The following is a 20,911-nucleotide window of genomic DNA, read 5'->3' as shown; positions in this document are numbered from 1 at the left end:
CACTATGCCTTATAGCTTCGCTACTTACCTGTTAAGGGGTTAGGTTGGTCAAGTTGTCAATTGACCAGCTGCCCCACTGCAGGAACGGTTCTACCTTATTGTTAATGATCTTCCAAAACGGCATCTACTCGACGTGCCCGGCATATGCAAACCACTCGTTACATAATCGCATCAGAGGCGTGAGGTTGCGGGACAGAGGGTATACGTCTCAGTCTCGTTGTCAATGTGGTATCAGGGTATAGAATACGGAAGAGACGACGACAGAAAACTCGGCTATGTATGTCTAATGTCCCACGAGGACTTTCGCCATATTAGTCATCAGCATATGGCTACCGAGCAAAGAGCTATAGATAGAGCATACGAAAACTTGGCCACTGCTTCGTAATGCATATATCTCGGTGGAATGTTGTGCGCGGTCAACCCATACTAAGCACCCATGGCGCGACGACGCGAAACACGCATAGACAGATCTAACACGCACATTAATGATGATTGTACATATTCTTCCGTTATGACAACTTTATTATACACTTATACACATCCGCTCTATATATCATGATATTCTATTTGTTTGCAGCAGATTCTGAACTTATCAAGCGACTTGATGCTTCAGAAGCCACGGAAGTCTCGGGGTGGAGGTCGCTATTGAGCACATCTGCGGGGGGGTCTGAGAAATGATTAGTACTTTGAAGCTCATTCCCTCAAGCATCTTATTTGCTTACCAGTTCTGGAGGACGCTTGGTGTTCCGCAGAATCCACTTGCTTCACTTTGCCCGCCTCGACCTGCGCCCTGGACAATCCAAGGAAATTCTTGGGAAGCCCCATGGACGAAAGGAAGCTAACACTCTCTTTCCACTCGAGGTCTTTTCTTTTGTTATCCCAATTGAGTTCCTCGCTCATCAAGTCGATGATATTGGGAAGGGCTTCAAGTGCTGCCTCAGCGTTGAGGAATGCCAATCGAGTTCTGCGAGCAATGACATCAACGGCAGTTTGAGCATATTCATGGCGAACAGCATAGCGAACCTCGCCATCGATAAACGGGTATAACGCAGAAATACGTTGACCGCGAACAGGGAAGCGGGCGTTTGTCGGTGAAGACAAAGCTGCCACCTGCCAAGCGCGATCACCATATGATTGCGTTAGATGCTGGGCCACATCGGTCTCAAGACCAAAATGTTGAATGAGGTTGATAAATAGTGTTTTGGAGTAACCGTGGGCCCCAATCAAGCGGACCTGGTGTGTCTGACAAGACCCGTCAAGAACAGCACCATCAGCCACCAAGCCGCTGCCTCCGACACCACTAATATCTGGAACCTGGGAGACATGCCGGGGCTTCAGGTTGAAAACATTAATCGCCTCATCTACAGCTTCTTCTGCCATTTGGCGGTAAGTCGTCCATTTTCCTCCCGCACATGTTAACAGCCCGGACGGAGAAACAGTAATCAGATGGTTGCGAACCAATGCTTCGGAGCTCTTCACTTTAGGATCACGAACCAAAGGCCGAATTCCAGACCATGCTGCCAGCACATCGCTCCGCTCAACGTTGATATCAGGGGCTAAGTAGCCACGGACTTCTGACAGAATCCAGTTGATGTCCTTTTCAGACGGCTCGGGTTGAGTCGTGATTTCGGTAGGTTGATCAGTGGTCCCAGCAATTGTGTTTCCCTGCCATGGAAGGAAGAAGATAACACGGCCATCGGACGTTGAAGGGTCAATGAGACCCATGTCCGAAGGACTATAATATCCAGGTAAAATAACATGGACACCAGAGCTAGGTGCGACAATTTCTTTCACGTCAGGCTCGTCCATCTTTCTGATGGAATCGGTGAAGGGGCCGGTCGCATTGATGATGCCCTTGGCCCGTATAGTAAATTCTCCTTCCTCTTGGCCATTCTTTCCTGGTATGATATCTTTCACTCGCGCCCCATTCAAGTTACCCGAGGCATCTTTGGTGAGGCCAGTGACCTGCATGTGATTGACAACAGTGCTTCCATACAATGCAGCTGTCATCGCAAGAGACACGTTCATCCGAGAGTCGTTGTGGGCGCCATCTGTATATGCTATTAGTAACGCGAAAGTGTTGATAAACTCAATAGGCAGCGTTTTAAATAAAGTCCATACCGTAGTAAACCATGGCACCAATCATATTATCTTTTCTCAGCATAGGAAAAGCATCAATTGCCTTGCTTTTAGGCAGGAAGTAGGAGCTCTCAATTCCCTCCGACCCAGCCAAGTAGTCATAAAACTTGGTACCAACCCAGAAATAGGGAGCTTGCCACCACTTCTGAACGGGAACCATGATAGGAAGCCAGCTGGAGAGGTGAGGAGCAGTGTTCAAAAAGTATTTGCGCTCCCTCAAGGCTTCCTTGACAAGTTTGTACCTATGTGGGAAGTCAGTTTCCATCCTAGAGCATGTCTCACTTTTTCAGATTAATCATTAAATAACTGACTGGTTGTAATCTAGCTCCCACACGGCCTTTTCCAAGTAGCGGACGCCACCGTGTACCAGTTTCGTGCTCTTACTGCTTGTCCCAGAGCTGAAGTCGTCTCTTTCGACAACCGCTACCTTTAAACCTCGTGTCGCTGCGTCTAAAGCGATTCCTGACCCAGTGGCGCCTGCACCGATAATAAGGAGGTCATACACGTCTGAATCATCACCACTGGAACTGCGTTTCAAGTCCTGAATCTGTTCCAGACGCGACTTGATTGAGGGAAAGCTCGGAGGCACAAGTTTCCCCTCATGATAACCAGGGGGTGGTACAGCCGGAGCTTCCGAGCCAGGGATGTTGCGGGGACGGTAGGAGATATACAGAACACCAGCTCCTGCAGCCGCTGCGGCCGAAGTATAAAGCAGAGGCCGCAAAAGTCTGCGGGAATGACGAGCGGCCATTATATCAAGGGATAAGCTATGTCACAAGAGGTCCGGCGAAATGATTGAGGCGAGCGCTAGCAGTAACTATATATAGAGTACGTATTTGCGCAACCCTTTTTCTGTTTTAACGTGAGCCGATTAATGGTTTGACAAGGTTCGAAATTCCGGGTGTGAACAGAAGGTTTTCATGACAATGACTCGGAAACGGCATTTACGTACCTATACTGCTCGGAGGGGACCACAGCTCTCGAGAAGAGACAAGTGGTCGTGAAACGGAGTGGGCAGGTGACGAAAGAATTGAAGTAGAGGAGGGGGGAGGTTGAAGTTCGAAGGAAAGGAGATAGGATGGATCGCTTGGAATGGGAGGAGGATGGAGAGAGCACAAATAAACCTAGAGACGGGGTCGGAGACAGTGTGTAATTGGGGAATGCGAGTTGGCGGACCGGGTAACCTTCCAGTCTTTCTCGTCTTCGTCATGCGTCATGGGCATTTCCTTACAAGAAAATCCGGGAATGGTTGGAGGCAGGACGGGGGCGGGTCCAGATGACGGTAACACGGCGCAAATCAGATTCTCCCACCAATGAAAGGCTCGGCAGCACCGGGGCCTGAGTGGGACTCACTAAATGATATTAGGCGTCGTTCCCGAGCTCCGTGCCTCCATGTGACCAGCAAAGTTTTGTTGCCATTACCATTCCTGTACTTAGTACACAACAGCTTCAGGCGGTCCAGACCCTCGGGCCCAGGATGATCACCAGCACATGACCCTTTGTTGCATAGACGCAGGATAATAGAGATCGACTAGCGGCAGTCTAAATATCACGCGATTACTGTCAGGGACAGTAAATGACTATATTTTCGTGGTTGCCCCTACGGGAGTGACAAACCCATTATCATGCCTATTTACGGAGAACGTATGTCGACGATTGGCGAGAAGCTTGATCCCCAGTACAAAACTAGTAGCGCGTGTTCTATATATAGAGAAAGGTGTGCTCACATATGTTTGTTAGGTATATGTAGAGCCCATGTCATATCAAAAGGAAAAGAGATGAAAGAAGAAAAGAGGTAAATTTTCTTAATCCCCTAGACAAGGCTAGGGCTTCATAGTTGGGCACAGCATTACGTGGTAGTCAGTTTAAGTAGTATGTTGATGAGGAATTTTGATTTTGTTTGGTTTTTATCGATTTCCAAGGCCTTGGCCCTTGGCTAGGGAGATCCACTTATCCAGCCAGACCCTGGCAGTGGAGTATCTCCCAACTATGTATCATTGTATACTCAATACTACCCATATGCACCAGTCACCGATAGTGTCCGCCGGAATGATAGTATTATCGTCAATTATCTGTAAAGTACAGATGCATCTACAGTACTCCGTAGTATGATTATGAAATTGTCGAGGGTGAACATCGGTAAAACAAGAGAAAAAAAACCATTGTGAGAGATCATCGCGATCAACTCTCCAGTGCATCCACCTAGGGCCCTCTAAAATCTACTAAACTACTCTGTATCAGGCTGATTGTGGCAAAAACATCACCACCCACAACATCTTTGCCATAGTCGGGTCTATGCATACCTGGTAAACCTCATAGAGGAAAGGATGTATGAATACACCCCCTACAAAAATAGACTTAGAACCAACTCCCCTGTCATACCTCAGGTGCCTAGTAGTAGGAAAAATTTCTAGGTGCAGCCGCTAACTAGGGCGTATGGATTAAATATTATCTCGGTTTCTAATGCTCATCATTATAGAACCAGATCGACGCCTATCCACCGATCATATTGTACCTCACTTGTGCTACAACACAATATACATAATTTTAACAGAATATAAGACCAGAATATCGACAATTTGAACACAGATTGAGGAGTATAATCACCGAGTTTATGTACTTACATCTCTTGTGAGGGAATTGGCTGGTGGCGGAAATGTTCCGGGTGCGGAATTCTCTCGGCTGTAATAACAACAGATGTATCAATTCCGCGATGAACATCGCATCGTTCTGTGCTATACCCGAAATACTTTCTCTATGTAGAAAACGTGGGGTAGAGTCGGGCTCATAGACCCTACTTTCCTATGTCTAACAGAACGGAAAGCTTCCTCCTTTGCGGCATGCGAAGACTATTACATTTAAAGCCTCATGGACGTGTGGCATCCTCTGTCCGCGACAAACCACGACAGTAGAAGCAAAACTTCAGATAGTCCAGCATGGCCATAACAGCAACTCTGTTCTCCATACAGAAAAGTCTTATTCATACCCCTCTACAGTCAATAGCTATAGCGGCCCTATTCACCTCCTGTCTCTATTTCATTGTCAATGAATTCATCCGTGCTTTCTCTCGTGTTCCAGGATTCAAGGGGCCTCGTGGTCTACCTTTAATTGGGAACATCGCCCAAATTCGCAAGAACGCCGCTGAACAGTATCGCATATGGTCCAAGACCTACGGACCCGTTTATCAGATTCAATTGGGGAATATTCCGGTTATTGTTGTGAACTCTGCCGTCTCTGCAAAGGCAATCTTTGGGCAGAATGCACAGGCCCTAAGCTCAAGGCCTGAGTTTTACACATTCCATAAAGTAGGGATAGCTCAATATCCCTTCTCACTGAGTGCACTATTGACAGATTCAATACAGATCGTGTCCAACACTGCTGGCACAACCATTGGGACTTCCCCCTACAGCGATTCGCTGAAAAGACGTAGGAAGGGTGCCGCCTCAGCACTTAACCGACCGTCGGTGGAGTCCTATGTCTCGCATCTGGATGCAGAGTCCAAAGCATTCGTGGCGGAACTTCTTAAGTATGGAGAGGGCGGGAACGTACCAGTGGATCCCATGGCGATGATCCAACGCCTCAGTCTGAGTTTGGCTTTGACGCTCAACTGGGGTGTGCGTGTGGTATCACAGGAAGAGGACTTGTTCAACGAGATCACCCACGTGGAGGAGGAGATAAGCAAATTTAGGAGCACCACCGGCAATCTACAAGATTACATACCTCTCTTGCGGCTAAACCCCTTCAATACTAACTCGAAGAAAGCCAAGGAGATGAGAGATCGGCGAGATAAATACCTCAATGGACTCAACCGTGATCTAGACGATCGAATGGAGAAAGGAATCCACAAACCCTGTATCCAAGCCAATGTCATCCTTGATCAGGAAGCGAAGTTGAACTCAGAAGAACTTACCTCTATCAGCTTGACTATGCTCTCAGGAGGGCTTGATACTGTTACTACGCTTGTGGCTTGGAGTATTGGCCTCCTCGCTAAACGCCCAGACATCCAAGACAAAGCTGCAGAAGCGATTCTGAATATGTATGGCCCTAACCAACCAATGTGCGATGCTGCAGATGATCAGAGATGCGCATACGTTGCTGCACTGGTAAGAGAGTGTCTAAGGTTCGTCATCCCTTATAGCCCGAATTGAGTGGGCTATCCAAGTAACACCATATAGGTACTTTACGGTCCTTCGTCTGGCCCTCCCTCGGACATCGATCAGAGATATTACATACGGCGGCAATATAATTCCCAAGGGTACTGTTTTCTTTCTAAATTCGTGGGCTTGTAATATGGGTATGTGATTTTCTTTTCTTTCTTTCTTTTTTTTTTCTTGCCTTGACATTCTGTCGACTATTGAGGTCTCGCCTAAGTAACGCTATACCTTCCATAGATCCCGATACCTGGAGCGACCCGGAGGAGTTTAGGCCAGAAAGATGGCTTGAACAGCCCGATGCACCTTTATTCACCTACGGGCTAGGCTACCGCATGTGTGCAGGCTCACTCCTTGCTAACCGCGAACTGTATTTGATCTTCATGCGCACCATTAATAGCTTCAGGATTGAACCATATGACGAGATCGATTGGCACCCTGTCCATGGCAATGCAGATCCTACAAGCCTAGTCGCAATCCCGAAAAAGTATAAGGTCAGGTTTATTCCTCGAGACAATAAAGTGCTTGAGGATGTTCTTGGTTCAGCGTTTTCCTTGAAGCGTGTTATATGAGGATGGTACCCGCCGAACGGATGTTTTATGCTGGTATTTATCTTTTGTGGATATAGAAAAGAAGTTGTTTCTGTATCCCTTTCCTTCTTTTCATTTCATATTCCGCCTGTTCGTCTATTTTTTAAGCATGTCATGAACCACCATTGACATTTTACTGTGCGTAACAACAGATTCAGTTCTGCGTCTCCCCTTTATTCCACATGATAATCAAAGACATCAGCCCTGTATTGTAATATTGTTGAAGACCTGCAATCAGTCTTATAATCATTATTCAACAGCTATCGGGTAATCATGCTTCAGCCCTACGATATGCCCGGCACCTTAAGATATGACGAGGCAATTTCAAATAGGATAGAGGCTGGTGCAGAGGCTATTCCTGAAGCTAAGGGAGCAAGGTAGCTTTATTCAACACGGAAGGGTTATGTAGCTTCTGTGGAGCATATCCTTTAACCAACCTCGCTCCATAGTTATGTGTTTGCGATGATTAAACAAGAAAGAAAACAAAGTGGCGCCCCAAACACACATAGGTAAAAGGATATATAGGAATATAAGAATTGTATTTTGTCTATTCGCCAGTAAGGTCTCCAAATAAATTCAGATGTACAAATTCACGAGTATCGTAATTATCATCCTTATGAGGCCAATCATCTCTTTAAGTCGCGGACTTGATCAAAACGACTTGCATAGTCCCGCAATTGATCTTGAACTCGGTCTGATATCGTAAGGTCTTGTGATATGTGGCTTTTAAGTGAGGAAAGAGGGGTTTGAGAAGACGAGGGCGAGATCATCCATGATTGTGTAGAGGACCTATTAGATGGTAGAGATAAGTCCCTGATATGGTCTTTAACAGTACTAACTCGAGGGGTTTTGGCTGCAATTTCTGTCGCAGTCCTCTGAGGCCTTTGTGGGTAGACCGACACAGGAGTATCAATCACGATAGCCTCCTCCGTGAGATCTAGCTCGGCGAGTCTACAATATTGAGAACAGTAGGGCCCCCTCAAGGTCTGTCAGTCACAGGCTAAACAGAAGTCGAGAGACCATCCCGTGGCCATTCTGGTCTATATGACCTTGAGGAATCAAGGTGAAGAACGATTATAGAATTATGTGGTAAGGGGGGTGGCGTGAAGTCACGATAGATGGATACATCTACCAATCGAACATCGCTTGGAAGTAGAGGGTAGCAGTAGCCTTCAGGTGCGAAAACAACGGTAGGGGTGAGACTTTGGGGGAAAGGGTGAGTTTCAAGACTATGCAGTCATCTTAAATCACTCAGATGCCAATTTCATCTTGGGGTGTTGTTAGGCGTTGGTTGACCATATGTAGACCACGCACGATGACTATATGTAGTGAACAGAATTTAGTAAAGGGCGGGCCCGGACCAAGGCAGAGAAATGAAAGAGAGGTGGTGCTAGTAGCTGTGACGAGCAGGAGGATGAGCAAGAGGACGGTTAAGCACGGAAGATCTTTATTGATATATATTTAGCACAAGCCGCCGCCAGTGTACTGTATCTGACCGGTTTATCCATGACGCGCCATATAGTCCATTGCTGTACGAGTTATTAAGTGTTTGATATTATTTACCGAGTCATACCTCCCGGGTTCCACGCCTGGTGGAGCAGGAGGGGTGAGCTAAAATCATCATAGTGGCCGTACTGTTATACCTATGCCCAGTACGTGTACAGTAGTACACAAGCGTGCATGCCTAGGTAGCAAGGCAGAACCCAATCACAATAGATTGTAGATGTTTCCCTTTTGTTAGGACTCCAATTTGACGTGCGTTAGGCATTCAAAGATCAAGGGAGGGGTAGTGTACCAGTGATTTGGTTTATACGCAAGGAGACCAGGCCATTCCAGCAGTGGCGTGGCCAAGATCCAGTAGTATCACTGCCTCTTGAAAAGGAACTCCTAAGCAGCTGTTCATCGAAAGAGGTCCAATCTGACTGGATACCCGGCAAGGTTGGATGAGTAGGAATGTATAAGATCAGTGATTGGAGAGACACACCAATTAATTTGAGGGTGGAGAAGCACACCCCGCTCTCCTCTCTAGCTACCCTCCATAATGACAATACTTATAAACACGCGTTCCGGATTGGATGGGATTGGAATGTGTGATGTGGTTGACGGTGATCATAGGTAGATGCGACGACGTAGTAGCATCCCCTAAAATGGGTACTTAATGGCCATGTAAGTGGACGTAGACTAAGGCAGATAAGTGTATCGATCGTCTAAGCCGCTTATCCATACGGTAAGGTAGGTCATTTCGACTCGACTTAGGGTAAGTGAATTTTCAGAAATTCAACATCATACACTGAATGCAAGAGGCGACCCAATGTTCTCTTTGCTATCACCCGGGTCCAGTTCGAAAATATGTAGCGACATGGTGATAAACGTAGCCACGTAAAAGAGGCATATTGGTACATACATACCATTTCCACGTTGTGTTGTGGAGAATTCCATGTCGTGACTTCAATGCCTAATATACTACAATGGCATTAGTTGTCAACATACCCTTTCTATGAAGTTCAGCAGTAAACACCCTGGAAAGTGTGATGTTGTTGAGAAGTTAAGATAAAACTTTGTAGCTGTAGTCCAAGGTATGGAGCAGCCTGCACACTTAAGATACGGTAGGTGTTTCATCACAGTGCCAGCTTGTATCAGAGTTACACGGGCAGGTGTTTATATATTGAGAATTTAAGAGCCGCTACCGGCACACCCCTTTGGCTACCGGCACACTGTCTAGGCTATTTATACACTTTTTTTCTACCATTATCTTTTTAAAATATATAAAAATATCTAAAAATTAGCTTTAATTAAAAATCTATATAATAATTTTCCTGCTACTACTTTTCTAATATAGAAATAAAATTAAAAATTCTAGAATTAAGATCTTAACTATAATTTACTATCTATTATTTAAAAATCTAGATAATCTATAATATTTTAAGATTATATAATCTAATAATTATATCTAAGTAAAAAATAAATAGTAATTTTTTATTTAAATAGATATAGAGTATAGTATTATACTATATATAAAAGTTAATAATTTTATATTTTTATTTTTATTTTTATTTTAGAAAGATAGTGACAGAAAAATTACTATATAGATTTTTAATTAGAGCTGATTTTTAGATATTTTTATATATTTTAGAAAGGTAGTAGCAGAAAAAAAAGTGTGTAAATAGCCTGGACGGTGTGCCAGTAGCCAAAGGGGTGTGCCGGTAACGGCTCCCTATATATTCCTTGCATTTTTGTTTGTGGTATCCGATTATTGTTTCCAGATTATAGAACTACAAAATCATGCGGCTGCAAATGCTGTAGCGGAGTCTGACCCCTACAGTATACGGCAAGCTATTACGGCCTTCGCCATAGTACGTACCAGATATATACTTAAAAAGGGGGCTGAACTGTAGCCACGATAGCTTGAAGTCAAGAACCTTCTTTTTTTTTTCTTTCCTCCCCGGCTTCAAGGTTCTTATCCGTTTTGACCAGCCTATGGATAGGTGTGGTTTATTATTCAATACGTTGTGCCTTAGATACGAATGAATATACTTACTCCATATATGATACAGGATATGAAAAGGGTCTGCTAGAAGTTACTCTGTACTCTCTTCAAGATATTTAGTTGCTGTCTCAGTGCATCCAAAGATATAGTTTATTCAGCTTAAGATAAAAAGACCGCCAAGGTAAAAGGCCTACTATATGGCTTGAACCAGGACCCCAAGAAAGATCCTTGGGAGAGAAGGGTCGTGAGATACTAGGAATGACTTGGACGGTCACTAGATCGTCGAAAGGACATGCGAGTCTTGTGTATCCGCCCCACTCAGGATAACCCTGGTTGGGGTGTAGATATGATCATTTCTGTTCCTAGTGGACACACATGGATATACCCAGAAAAGAGGAAAAGGGCAAGTAGAAGGAGAGAGACTTGAAACAGAAGAAGCTTCCTTACTGAACGGGGAAGAAACAACTAAAACACGAACAACTTTCACATAGTAAATGGAAGAATCCCTGGGATATACTATATCAAAGAATTGTAACTGAAGGTCAGTACAACCTTTAACAAGTAATAGTTTTAGGCAGTCTTCAATGGTCACCAAAATGAAACTCACAATGATAATTTGCTACTTTGACCAATTGCTCACTTCATTAAGGTCCCAAATGCTCCCTAGTCTCCCTTTTCTATCATAGACAGGTTAAGGGAAATACATATCGAGCTTTCTCATATTAGACATTGACAATGGTGTGCATGCTGGCTGAGTTACCCAAGAATTGCATACTCTTCTCAGTGTATGTGGCCGGGTATGCAAGGAGCAACTCGCTTAACCCGAAGCGGGCTCATTGTATATTTCATTCTGGCTGAAATACACAATGATGTACCGGTCCATGCCCGTATTCCAGAACAATAACAACAATTACAGGGAGTATGTTGCATTCCTATTGGTTGAGTCACACTATAGTGAGTCTGACACTGTATTGAATTCATACAGTGAGCGCTCGCTATCAGTTTCGTTGGCCTTGTGTCATGGCGTTTATCGTTTTGTACGGCGATATCAGAAGAGGCACAACTTGAAATGAACACTGCGGGTTTAACAGAAGCCTTGCATTACTCTCTCGCCGATGCTGCTTGATCTGCTGGTATTCGGACTAGAGTCGCAGGCATGGGAGTATCAACTGATTTATCACCCTCAGACAAGGTGTTTGGATTTTGCACCGTCGGTCTTTGAACATTTACAGCTTCTGCTGTTCAGGGAACCAAGGGGTCAGCAATGGCAACCAATAATACAGATCTCAGCAGTGCTAGCATAGGTAGAGAACAAGGTGGCGGCTTACTGGAGGCCATGCTAATCGACCGTAGAACATTGTCCCAGTTAGCAAGAACGCAGGCAACAGCTGGACTCGACAAGGCAGCAAGCATTAGCATGAAGCGCGCGTAATTGATCAAGTCATTGAATTTTATATTCTTCGAGGAATCACAAGAGCGGCCTTGAGGCTAAACTGGCAGCATGTGTAAACCGATGTCAACGAACCTTCTGTGCCATCCTTAAGCGTCCCTATCTTCTCTTCTAAGACTTGCATTTGCATCGCTAGCGCACCACTCATCTCACGGAGTTGCTTCAGATTATCTAGCTCGGCCTTCTTCGACGCAATCCGGGCAGCCAGGGCCGACAATTGCTGCTGGGGCGCAGCATGATGAGTACTTGGCTGGCGAAAAGATGAGCCTGTAGAAGACACTGACGGAAGCATTGATGTAGGTCGCGACGTGTAGGTCATCTCAACAAGAGAATCCGAGTTAGGAACTAGTCGAACGAAGCACCTGGAGGATGTTTTCCTACCTCTGGATCCAAAATGAATAGTAGTTGTAGATTGTCAGAGATGTGACTATAAAGCGGTAAACTCCGCCTATGCCTTCCTAAGCAGCCAACCCGCTTTACCCGCTAATCCCAGTCGGGGCAAATATCAACAACATAGTAGCACTCTGTTTACATGCTCTTTCAAGCAACCCACCCACAAGGAAACTTTCCACCAACCACCTAACGAGCACGCGGTCTTCTCGTTTCATCATAGCCTAATTTCATTACAAATCTTCATCATATCCCCTACAACTGGCCTGGTCAGCGAAGGGAAGGCACAGACAGTGCAGTCTGCATCGGCTTATGAAGCATGGCTCGCTTAAACGAATCAACAATCTCGACGGAATCCGTCGAAATATGTGCGTTATATACACTACTCTGGGGCCACTAGTGCCTGGTAAATTATCGGATGTTGACCTCTTCAATACCCCAGTGAAACGGCGATTCGTGCGTCAGAATCGCGAAATCGCCCGAGTGAACTCGATACAGTCCCTTCGAATACGCAGCCTCGAATCAGAAGTTTCGCATCTCCTTTCAGAAAATGTTTCCCTCAGAGAGCGAGTCATCAATCTTAGCCAAAGAATAGAGAGATTCGAGGCGGCCGAGTTGTTCCAGAATGGAGTCTACGACATCAAAGCGAGACTTGACAATAAGTTGATGGAGCTTGGAAGCTTAGTAGCTGATTTGGGCGCATTACCACGCAAATTCAACAAGTCGGCCAGCAGGATAACAGAAGTTGCACACCAGGAGCGACCGGGCTTAGATTCTAGACGTAACATAGCTGATCTTGAAGCTTATCCCGCAGAGCAAGACGGTAGGCTTCCGGTTATATTGGAAGACAAATATTATCCACAAAATACATTGGAGTAAGTGGGGCATGTCGTCTGTCATAGAGCATTAAGAGCTTTTACTGAAAGTCAGCAGGCCGCAGGAAATGGAAGAACTGATGAACAACAACATGAACCCCCCGCAATCTTCGGGCCAGGAGGAACCTTCGATATCCCAAATAGACAGCATGGCCGATGATACATACTCGACATTGTCTGAAGCAGTTCTGGATACCCAAGAGTTTGACGGCTCCCCAGGCCCTAACGAGGCTCTTCTTCCCCCAACTCTTGAAACAAGAAAAAAGAGGAAGGCTAGGTCCGGCAAAGTACGCGAAGAAATCTCCGACATGAACTCTGGGGAGTTTCCTACACGAAGAGAGTCAAATTTCTTGCCAAATCCAGGTTCCAAGCGTAAATTCCCTGGTAGTGACGATAGCGATTTTGCATCAGCACCCCCAGATGAGGACGACTTCCAATTCACTCGACCTACTCAGATGCCACAGTTACCGCACGATCAATTACTACTGACACGCAGCGATCAGTCGCCAATTAAGAGGCAGATCTCCCAAAGGGGAGGCTCCAAAGGTGATAGCAGACCTAAGCGAAAAGCCCTCGAGTCAAGTATGTTGCGATTAATCGCTCTTCTACGAACAGTGTAGCTAACCTAAATACAGAGAGCACCAACTTGTCTTCAATAGAGCACCAAGCTATTGGAGCCCATGGACAAGATTGTAAGACCCTAGCAAGAATGAACAAGCCGACCGATGAGAATGGACCGATAGACCCAGCTCATTTGAAGGAGGCTATACACGGTCAAAAAATAGCCCTGAACGAGAGGCCTCATTGCAATGGTTCTGATAAGGCTAGACAAGAAGAGGATGGGGATGAGTATTATCGAAATCACTCTCATGTGGCTGAAGACACATCACGCTCATCTTCGCCACCTGTTGATGTATCTCGAGTACAACACGAGCTTGAGGCATCGATCTCCTTACCTAATGCTTCATCTCGACCCACGAGGCGCCAAAGATCTGTGGTAAGCTACGCAGAACCTAATTTAAGGGATAAGATGAGACGTCCTACGGATGAGTTCATAGCAGCAGTCGGAGGCGATCATCACCCAAGGAGGACATCCGGTTCCATTCCTGGACGAACGACTTCAAACGATGAATTTGACGAGCGTAAAGGTGGCAAAATCAATGCAAGAAAAAAGCGAGACTCAGACATGGAAGGCAGGGACCCTAGCGCACCTCCGACGGCTTCTTCCGACAATCTTCCTAGGCAACCAGCGAACTTGATGTCTCGGAAACAAAGGAAGGCCTCACTTGCAAGTAGAGAAGATGCACCGCCTGTCGATGGTCCTATGATGAATGAGATAAACGAAGCCCAAGCTTGTCAAATAGCTGGGGGCCGCGAGTTGGACGGGGTTTCAAGTGACCAACCTATGGCTGAGGTACAAATGGGAAGCACAGGGAAGCACAGATCGCCGACTGCAACGGACCCTAGTGACATGCCGATGGAGTTATCCAAGAGTATACCTAGAGCGGCAGCAGTTCCCAGCCGGCTGTCCCGACGGCACTCCTCAAAACCCAGATCATCTGGGCGGGATCATTATTCTCCAGAACACGGGATGAGTGTTTCAGGTGCCGAGCAAGAAAGTATGACAGGATCTAGAGCCTGCTTAGGAGGGTCTAATGATACGTCCATTGAGAATATCAGTGAACCGAGGGCATTCATGTATGCCCCAGAAGCTCCTCCATCAGCCATGGGGCTAGCAATAGATGCTAGACAGATGAGGCGCGTGCCACGCGCTGCCAGGAGAAAAAGTATGATGTTGTGATCAGTTAATCATAATCATGTTCGGGGACAATCTGCATCTACAGGACCCCTGGATCGAAGTTTGTTAGACTATGAGATAGATACCCCTTTCCGTGTTTGGGCTACTTCTGTATGAATCCACATTCTTTTCAGGAAACCAATGATCACTTGACTCCTACACTATTAGTTGGGACAGAACGTTGCGCACAACGATACTGTCTTAGCCCCATCGCCTTTTCATAGCCAACCTCCGAGAAGACAGATCTCTTGAGAACGACTACAATGGCTAACTGACTCTACACAACGTATACCGACAAGAGATAAGATGCGAGAGCTGCTCCACCAGTTTAATTCTGCTGAGTATTGTAAATTAGATAGACCAACCCTTTGTCATATCCACGAAAGCCGGATCCTCTAGCGCCCTTTTGTGGTCTTAGGCATCTTCTCGTACGCATTGGGACTTGGTCTCCTCCGCTTAAGCTTTCTGTGACCATGATTTGGGCAACACGTTAGCCGCCCTCTCTCCCTGTCATGTTCAGATTCTTGCTCATGGGAATGATTGTCGGTAATATGATGCACCGACGAACGGCCCAGGGTGTTCCTGGGATTATCTATCTCATTATCGCTATCGGCGTCCGATGATTCAGAATCAGATGATTCAGACTCTGAACTACTTTCACCGACAGGTCGAGCTTTGTGGTAGATGCAGCATACTACGCATCGATACGATTCACCATATCTGTTAGCCTTGGATGGCAAGGAAAGCACGATGCAGAAGGTCACGCCGTTTAGCGTAGCAGTACTCACCTTTAGAGCTCCTTTTCCCCATTCCTTCATTATCTATCACATCCTCACTCCATCGTATATGCCGGTGCAAGCCTCTGCCCTCAGTGTTAGACTCAACAGTTGGTTCGTTTTCTGCTCTTAGTCTGAGTGTGCCTGGAACTCGAACAGTTGATGTATTATTAGGCTGTTGAGGCACCGATTCAACCTGGGATGTCCCACTCGGTGCTATTTGTCGGGATCTAGACATCGTGGGCAAGACTCATATGGTAGAGATAAATATCTATGCGTAGGACAATTGTTTCAAGAAGAACTCCGATCGATAAGAGTCTAAGCCATTGCAGACTGATATGGCTCTGAGGCTAGGGTACTCTGTAACGCTAGGCTAAACTTATTTAAATACCAGCACCGTTAAGACGTCTTTGATTGGCGGCTCACCGCCTACATTTGTTCATTTATTCCAGATTGAAGATTGTCATGAGCAACAAAAATAGAGCCTTAGGGGTTGATACATCGCATATAACCTTGAAGTTTGTGAGGCGCAGCCAAATCTACTTCCATAAAGACTCGCTGAAGGAAAACATGCAGCGAAAGAGTTTACACACAGTTTGAAAGGGCACTTTAGGCGCAATGGCATAGACAATCACTCACCATAAAAGCGGATCGATAAGTGAGCCGCAACTAACCGGCTAGAGATCCAAGATTGATTGCATATAAGAGTCAGACACTAGAACAGGAGTGATGACGGGGCAGGTTATCACCTATAGCCAAGAGATGAAGAAAAAATGGTGAGGGGAGGGAGGGGAAGGAGGGTAAGATGATATAAAACGCATCAGATCTGGCGAAAACGCCGGATCTTGACCTTGTTCAAAGCCCGTAACAAGCCCAGCCGTCCAGCCGGTCTTCTCCTAACATAGCCATCGGCTTTTTCGGATGCTCTGTGGTGCCGCTGGATAGAAACGGGGCAACCTCACAACGCAATTCCCTGTCTAGTCATAGTTCATCCTCTTGGTCCATTTCTGACGGTTTCAGAAGGCCCCCAACTTTCATTGCACGATCCCGTTCTGCAGCTTTGGCATCTCGCAGTGCCTGCTCTCTCTCTTCTGCGTAGAGCTCTGCATTGTCCCCAGCGAATTCCTTCAGCGAGATCAAAAAGTCCCGCAAATGAGTCTTGAACTTATTGAAATCATCATTAAATGCAAACAGCCCGATAACAAATTGCTTGATCTGAATTCTGTTGCAAAGTCAGCACATCTAAGTTTAATTCGTAAAGCTAGTGAGATGGAGCATACTCCTGTAGATTCTTGAAGGCGTTTTGCAATAGGTTTGCAACATATTCCTGAAGAAAGTCCTTGTTCGAAGTCCCTAGTGGTGCTTGTTCCGGGGAGTAAATGGGATCTTGCACCTTTCCAGCTTCAACGAAGTAGAACATACGCGACAAGAGCATCGCCTGAGACTTGAATCCTGTGACGTAGTTAGTAACACCTCACCTCTGGGTTCAGATTGTATATACATACCAGCTTTATGGTCGCTATCGGTGAGCACAAAGAAAACATCTTGCAGGATGGGAATGTAGAATTGGCGAAAGAAGATATTAGAAGTTTGAGTATCTGTTTCGGCCATATTGTTCATGAGCTCAAGGCACATCGTGAGACCCGTGTTCTCGACCTCGCGATTGTCGTGTTTGCTGGCCCACATGCAAGAGTCGATTACGAACTTGAATTGCGTAGCGTCAAGTTTAAGTAGGGCTGGGAAGCAATATAGATTAATTGCTTGGAGCAGCTTGAAAAATTGGACCCGGTGCTCCGGATATTCATGAAAGTCTTTGTTGATCATTTCTAAAGTGCATTCGAACACACTTTCCATTATAAGCGGAACCTTGTCTTCCATCAAATTCTGGAAAGATGTTAGTTTGTTGTTGCACCTAAAAAGTTACCCACAAGGCATAGAAAGCACACCAGAGCCAAACATACATGTAGCTTATGGATGATAGTTGTCATGACATTCAGAACCTCCGCTTCGCGTGCATCGGGAACGTTACGATTATAGTCCACCAACACAGCCTCGAGCAGAGGCGGAACCATATTCGCATTGACCATTTCTAAATCGTCCGCTTTCTGGACGTAAGTGTCAATGAGTTTGAGAATTTCCTTTTTGATCGTTCTAAGGCCTCGGACTTTCGGTGTTTTTGTGGCAATTTCTCCTGCAAGACAAATAATTAGCGATATTTCCGACAATAAATGAGAGTAGTGTCGTGCTTAATACCATCCCGCACAACAGCATCGCTAATAAGCTGGCTAGAAGCTCGAAACATGTTTAGCATGTCATGGTAAATGCGTCCTAGCTGAGAGTAAAAGTAGGTGCCGATTGACGAACAGGCAGCGACGTTCGTTTTCATGATATTGCCAATGATCTTGATCGTCTCTCCATCTTGGAGGATCGAGGGATCTTGGTTTGCCTGGCCTATGATAGCGTCCCAGGCAGAATTGGGCAATGACATCAAATTCTCAATCAACCGGTCTTGGAGGCCCTTTTGACCCTGTGCAGAGATCATATAGCCACATGCTTCGTAGAAAGTATGGACCTGCTGCGGCGAAAGATCACAAGTAATTTTCCTCATGCTTCGAACGATTTCCTCAATGAACGGCTCGTTTTCCCCGGGCTGAAGGGCAACAAAATGACGTCTGCATTTGTTGGCGATCTTTATGAAGGTGTCGCAAGCCATGTCCTGAACACCTATTGGAAGTTAGAATAGAGGCTTCTGGTAAAGTGATTGAATAACCGACCTTCATGTGTCTCATGCATAAACTCGAAAAGTTTGTTGACAACTGTCTTCAAGAATTTCCAGTGAGCCTTCAGAAAGCGTGGGTACTGCCCCACGATGTACATGATGTTACTGGCCACAACAGCTTTATTATCTTTTCCACGCTTCATTTCTGTGAGACCCAAGAGGTCTTTAATAACAGTAACGAGAAAGCGCTTCTCGGTTTCTTCGTTCATGGCTCCGGAGATTGACCCAATAGCCCAGCAAAGGGTATTACAGTTGGCCCATGACCATTCAGATCCATCGACTTGTTTAGCCAATTTCTCGATCATTATATTCTCCGTATCAACGACGTCGAGATGTGTGAGGTAGACTAAGCACTCCCGGATTGTCTTGTAGAGCTGGATCGTATCACTCTCTTTGACAAACTCGCGGACGATTTCACCTTCATCGTTCTCGACGATCAGGACCTCCTCTGGGCGCACCATTTTTTCTATCATGACTGTACGCAGGCTTGATAAAACTTCTTCATATTTGTGTTTGCGGAGTGGGTAATTGGCCAAGGTGCTGGGATGTGGCGCTCCACCGTTTGATAAGCCACTGACGCCCATGCTCACCAAAGGATTGATATCGGTGATTGGGAGCTGCTGCATCTCTTCATAAAGCTCTTGCACGAGTCGCGTCCAGTATTCTAGGCAAATCTTGAAAACTTCTCTGTCGTCAATCTGACTAATGCGAATAAGATAAAAGTGCGCATGAGTGAGATAGTCACGATTTGGTAATTTTTCAGTAAGCTGGTTAAGTAGGGGGGAGGACAAATATCAGCGGCTCTATCAGCGTTTGGAGCGGAAAATCTCTGAAACTTACATTGAGATGGGCGCTGAAGAAACTGGAAAGGAAGAGAGCGAGGTTGAGTACAAACTCTTGATCTCGCGAGTTGCTCTTCGCATATGTCTGTTTCAAGTCCATTGACAGTGGGATTATCTTGGACACTACCGTCAAAGTCTCTGTAAACATATGTACCAGCCTCTCATCGTAGTTATACGGGTTGCCGATCTGGAGCCCGCCAATTTCCGTCAGACACTTGAGGGTCACATTGCGAAATTCGGGAACGTCCAAGAATCGTGTCAGAAGTGTACTTATGATAGGTGTTTCAAAGATATATCCCAGTGGAATCCAATTCAAGAAGCGTAGAAGAGTCTCCAGGGTAGCTTTAATCAAGCTTGGTTGGTTTGCGGTATTGAGCACCTCGGAGCACAACTGGAAGATGGACGAGAATTCCTGTGTCATAGAAGTCTTCAAATTCCTTGCCTTTACGGAGGTCATCTGGTCTTGAGAAAAGTCGAAGACTTCCTCCGATAGCAAGCGAAGGATTGCCATGTTGTTCTCACAAATTGAAAGGCTTGTGTGGCAGGACGAGATGATTTCGTTGATAAAAGTCGGCCAATTGTGAGGCCATTCCTGCTTCAAGATGGAAACGAGAACCAAATTTAGTTTGTTCAAGAACGCTCGCTCGCTCCTTAACTTTTCTTCCGAGCTAGAGTTTTCGATGATAAAGTTAACGATAAAATTTCGGATACCTGCAACCGTCAGACAGACTCAGACAGACCCGGATATGAAGCCCTAGCAAGGGATTACCTAGACATTGTTCTCTCGGTAGAACCTTCCATCGAGTCATGATTACATCGTCAAGAACTTGGAGAGCAAGATCTAGAATCATCAGCACAATTCCAATCAACATACTCGAGGGTCGATATCGCACATTTGGTCTGTGGATACGATGACTCCTGGAGAATATTCCCTACAATTAACCAGGCATCCGGATTTTGCTTAAACTGGTAATCCAAGATAGGTCAGATATTCCCTTTTCTGCGGTGTATATCAACGGCTCCTTTTAGACTCACTTCTGTCAATGTTTGCTGGGCTTGCTTTTGCTGTAGTTTGCAATTATAAGATCAGTGCTCTGCATCATTGCACAGGGATCGTAAGGTAGATGAATAAAGGAAAATACAGGAAGCTACTGAAAGGAGGACGCAGGATTTCTTTGGGACAACACACCAGGTCTCCTTTGCCTTCGTAGAAGGCTTGGACAGTGTTGTCCAACTCCTGTATGGATACCGACATTCCGTTCACGAAGCTGGCGATACGGCCCTTTGCACAGCTTGTCGACGCGTCCCAGACACAAGCGCAGGTAAAGAGGATTTTAAGTTAACTCAATATAAAAATTTGCAGGTACTATGACAAGTACAGGGTAAAGCAAATGGATGGAATGCGTGGTGGGGTTAAGGCTCTCTCTTGGAGGGGTTCGCCGGAAGTAAGCTCCTCAAAGCAAATTACTACTGTTTTGACGAGAGGGAAAATGCCAGAGGTGAAGTGGGGCTGTATGGCCCAGCTTGAGATGCAGGCGCGAGTTTGGGATATGGATAACCCAAGAAGGGGTAAACAAAAAAAATCCGTGTAGACTCAACTCACTGGCGGTGTGAACAGCGCGTTGCTCAAGTTA

The 20,911-nt window shown here is 45.7% G+C and overlaps 5 protein-coding genes across 5 annotated transcripts; 1 reads left to right on the top strand and 4 right to left on the bottom strand.

Moving 5' to 3' along the window:
* Window positions 1–563: 563 nt before the first annotated feature.
* On the bottom strand, window positions 564–2,890 carry AO090005001646 (glycerol-3-phosphate dehydrogenase GUT2; the record flags this gene model as incomplete). The annotated part of the gene is made up of 4 exons (XM_001818495.3): window positions 564–667; window positions 723–2,051; window positions 2,122–2,381; window positions 2,451–2,890. The coding sequence occupies 4 exons, from the start codon at window positions 2,888–2,890 to the stop codon at window positions 564–566; spliced, it is 2,133 nt and encodes a 710-aa protein (XP_001818547.1).
* A 2,185-nt stretch (window positions 2,891–5,075) lies between these two features.
* AO090005001647 (cytochrome P450) lies at window positions 5,076–6,862 on the top strand (the record flags this gene model as incomplete). Its single annotated transcript, XM_001818496.1, has 4 exons — window positions 5,076–5,444; window positions 5,502–6,259; window positions 6,315–6,433; window positions 6,531–6,862. The coding sequence occupies 4 exons, from the start codon at window positions 5,076–5,078 to the stop codon at window positions 6,860–6,862; spliced, it is 1,578 nt and encodes a 525-aa protein (XP_001818548.1).
* Window positions 6,863–11,609: 4,747 nt separating this feature from the next.
* On the bottom strand, window positions 11,610–13,256 carry AO090005001648 (DASH complex subunit DAD2; the record flags this gene model as incomplete). The annotated part of the gene is made up of 3 exons (XM_023236531.1): window positions 11,610–11,755; window positions 11,893–12,084; window positions 13,250–13,256. 3 exons carry the CDS (start codon window positions 13,254–13,256, stop codon window positions 11,610–11,612), a joined length of 345 nt encoding a protein of 114 aa, XP_023089452.1.
* Window positions 13,257–15,275: 2,019 nt separating this feature from the next.
* AO090005001649 (PPP1R11/YPI1 family protein) lies at window positions 15,276–15,894 on the bottom strand (the record flags this gene model as incomplete). The annotated part of the gene is made up of 2 exons (XM_001818498.3): window positions 15,276–15,574; window positions 15,669–15,894. 2 exons carry the CDS (start codon window positions 15,892–15,894, stop codon window positions 15,276–15,278), a joined length of 525 nt encoding a protein of 174 aa, XP_001818550.1.
* A 743-nt stretch (window positions 15,895–16,637) lies between these two features.
* On the bottom strand, window positions 16,638–20,532 carry AO090005001650 (exportin CRM1; the record flags this gene model as incomplete). The annotated part of the gene is made up of 11 exons (XM_001818499.3): window positions 16,638–16,878; window positions 16,937–17,108; window positions 17,162–17,540; window positions 17,618–17,847; window positions 17,910–18,380; window positions 18,431–19,202; window positions 19,276–19,988; window positions 20,047–20,118; window positions 20,171–20,243; window positions 20,313–20,342; window positions 20,467–20,532. 11 exons carry the CDS (start codon window positions 20,530–20,532, stop codon window positions 16,638–16,640), a joined length of 3,219 nt encoding a protein of 1,072 aa, XP_001818551.1.
* Between the last annotated feature and the right edge of the window lie 379 nt (window positions 20,533–20,911).

Source organism: Aspergillus oryzae, chromosome 1, assembly GCF_000184455.2.
Source record: "Aspergillus oryzae RIB40 DNA, chromosome 1".
Taxonomy (NCBI): Eukaryota; Fungi; Ascomycota; class Eurotiomycetes; order Eurotiales; family Aspergillaceae; genus Aspergillus; species Aspergillus oryzae.
This window is presented reverse-complemented; position numbering and strand designations above follow the sequence as displayed.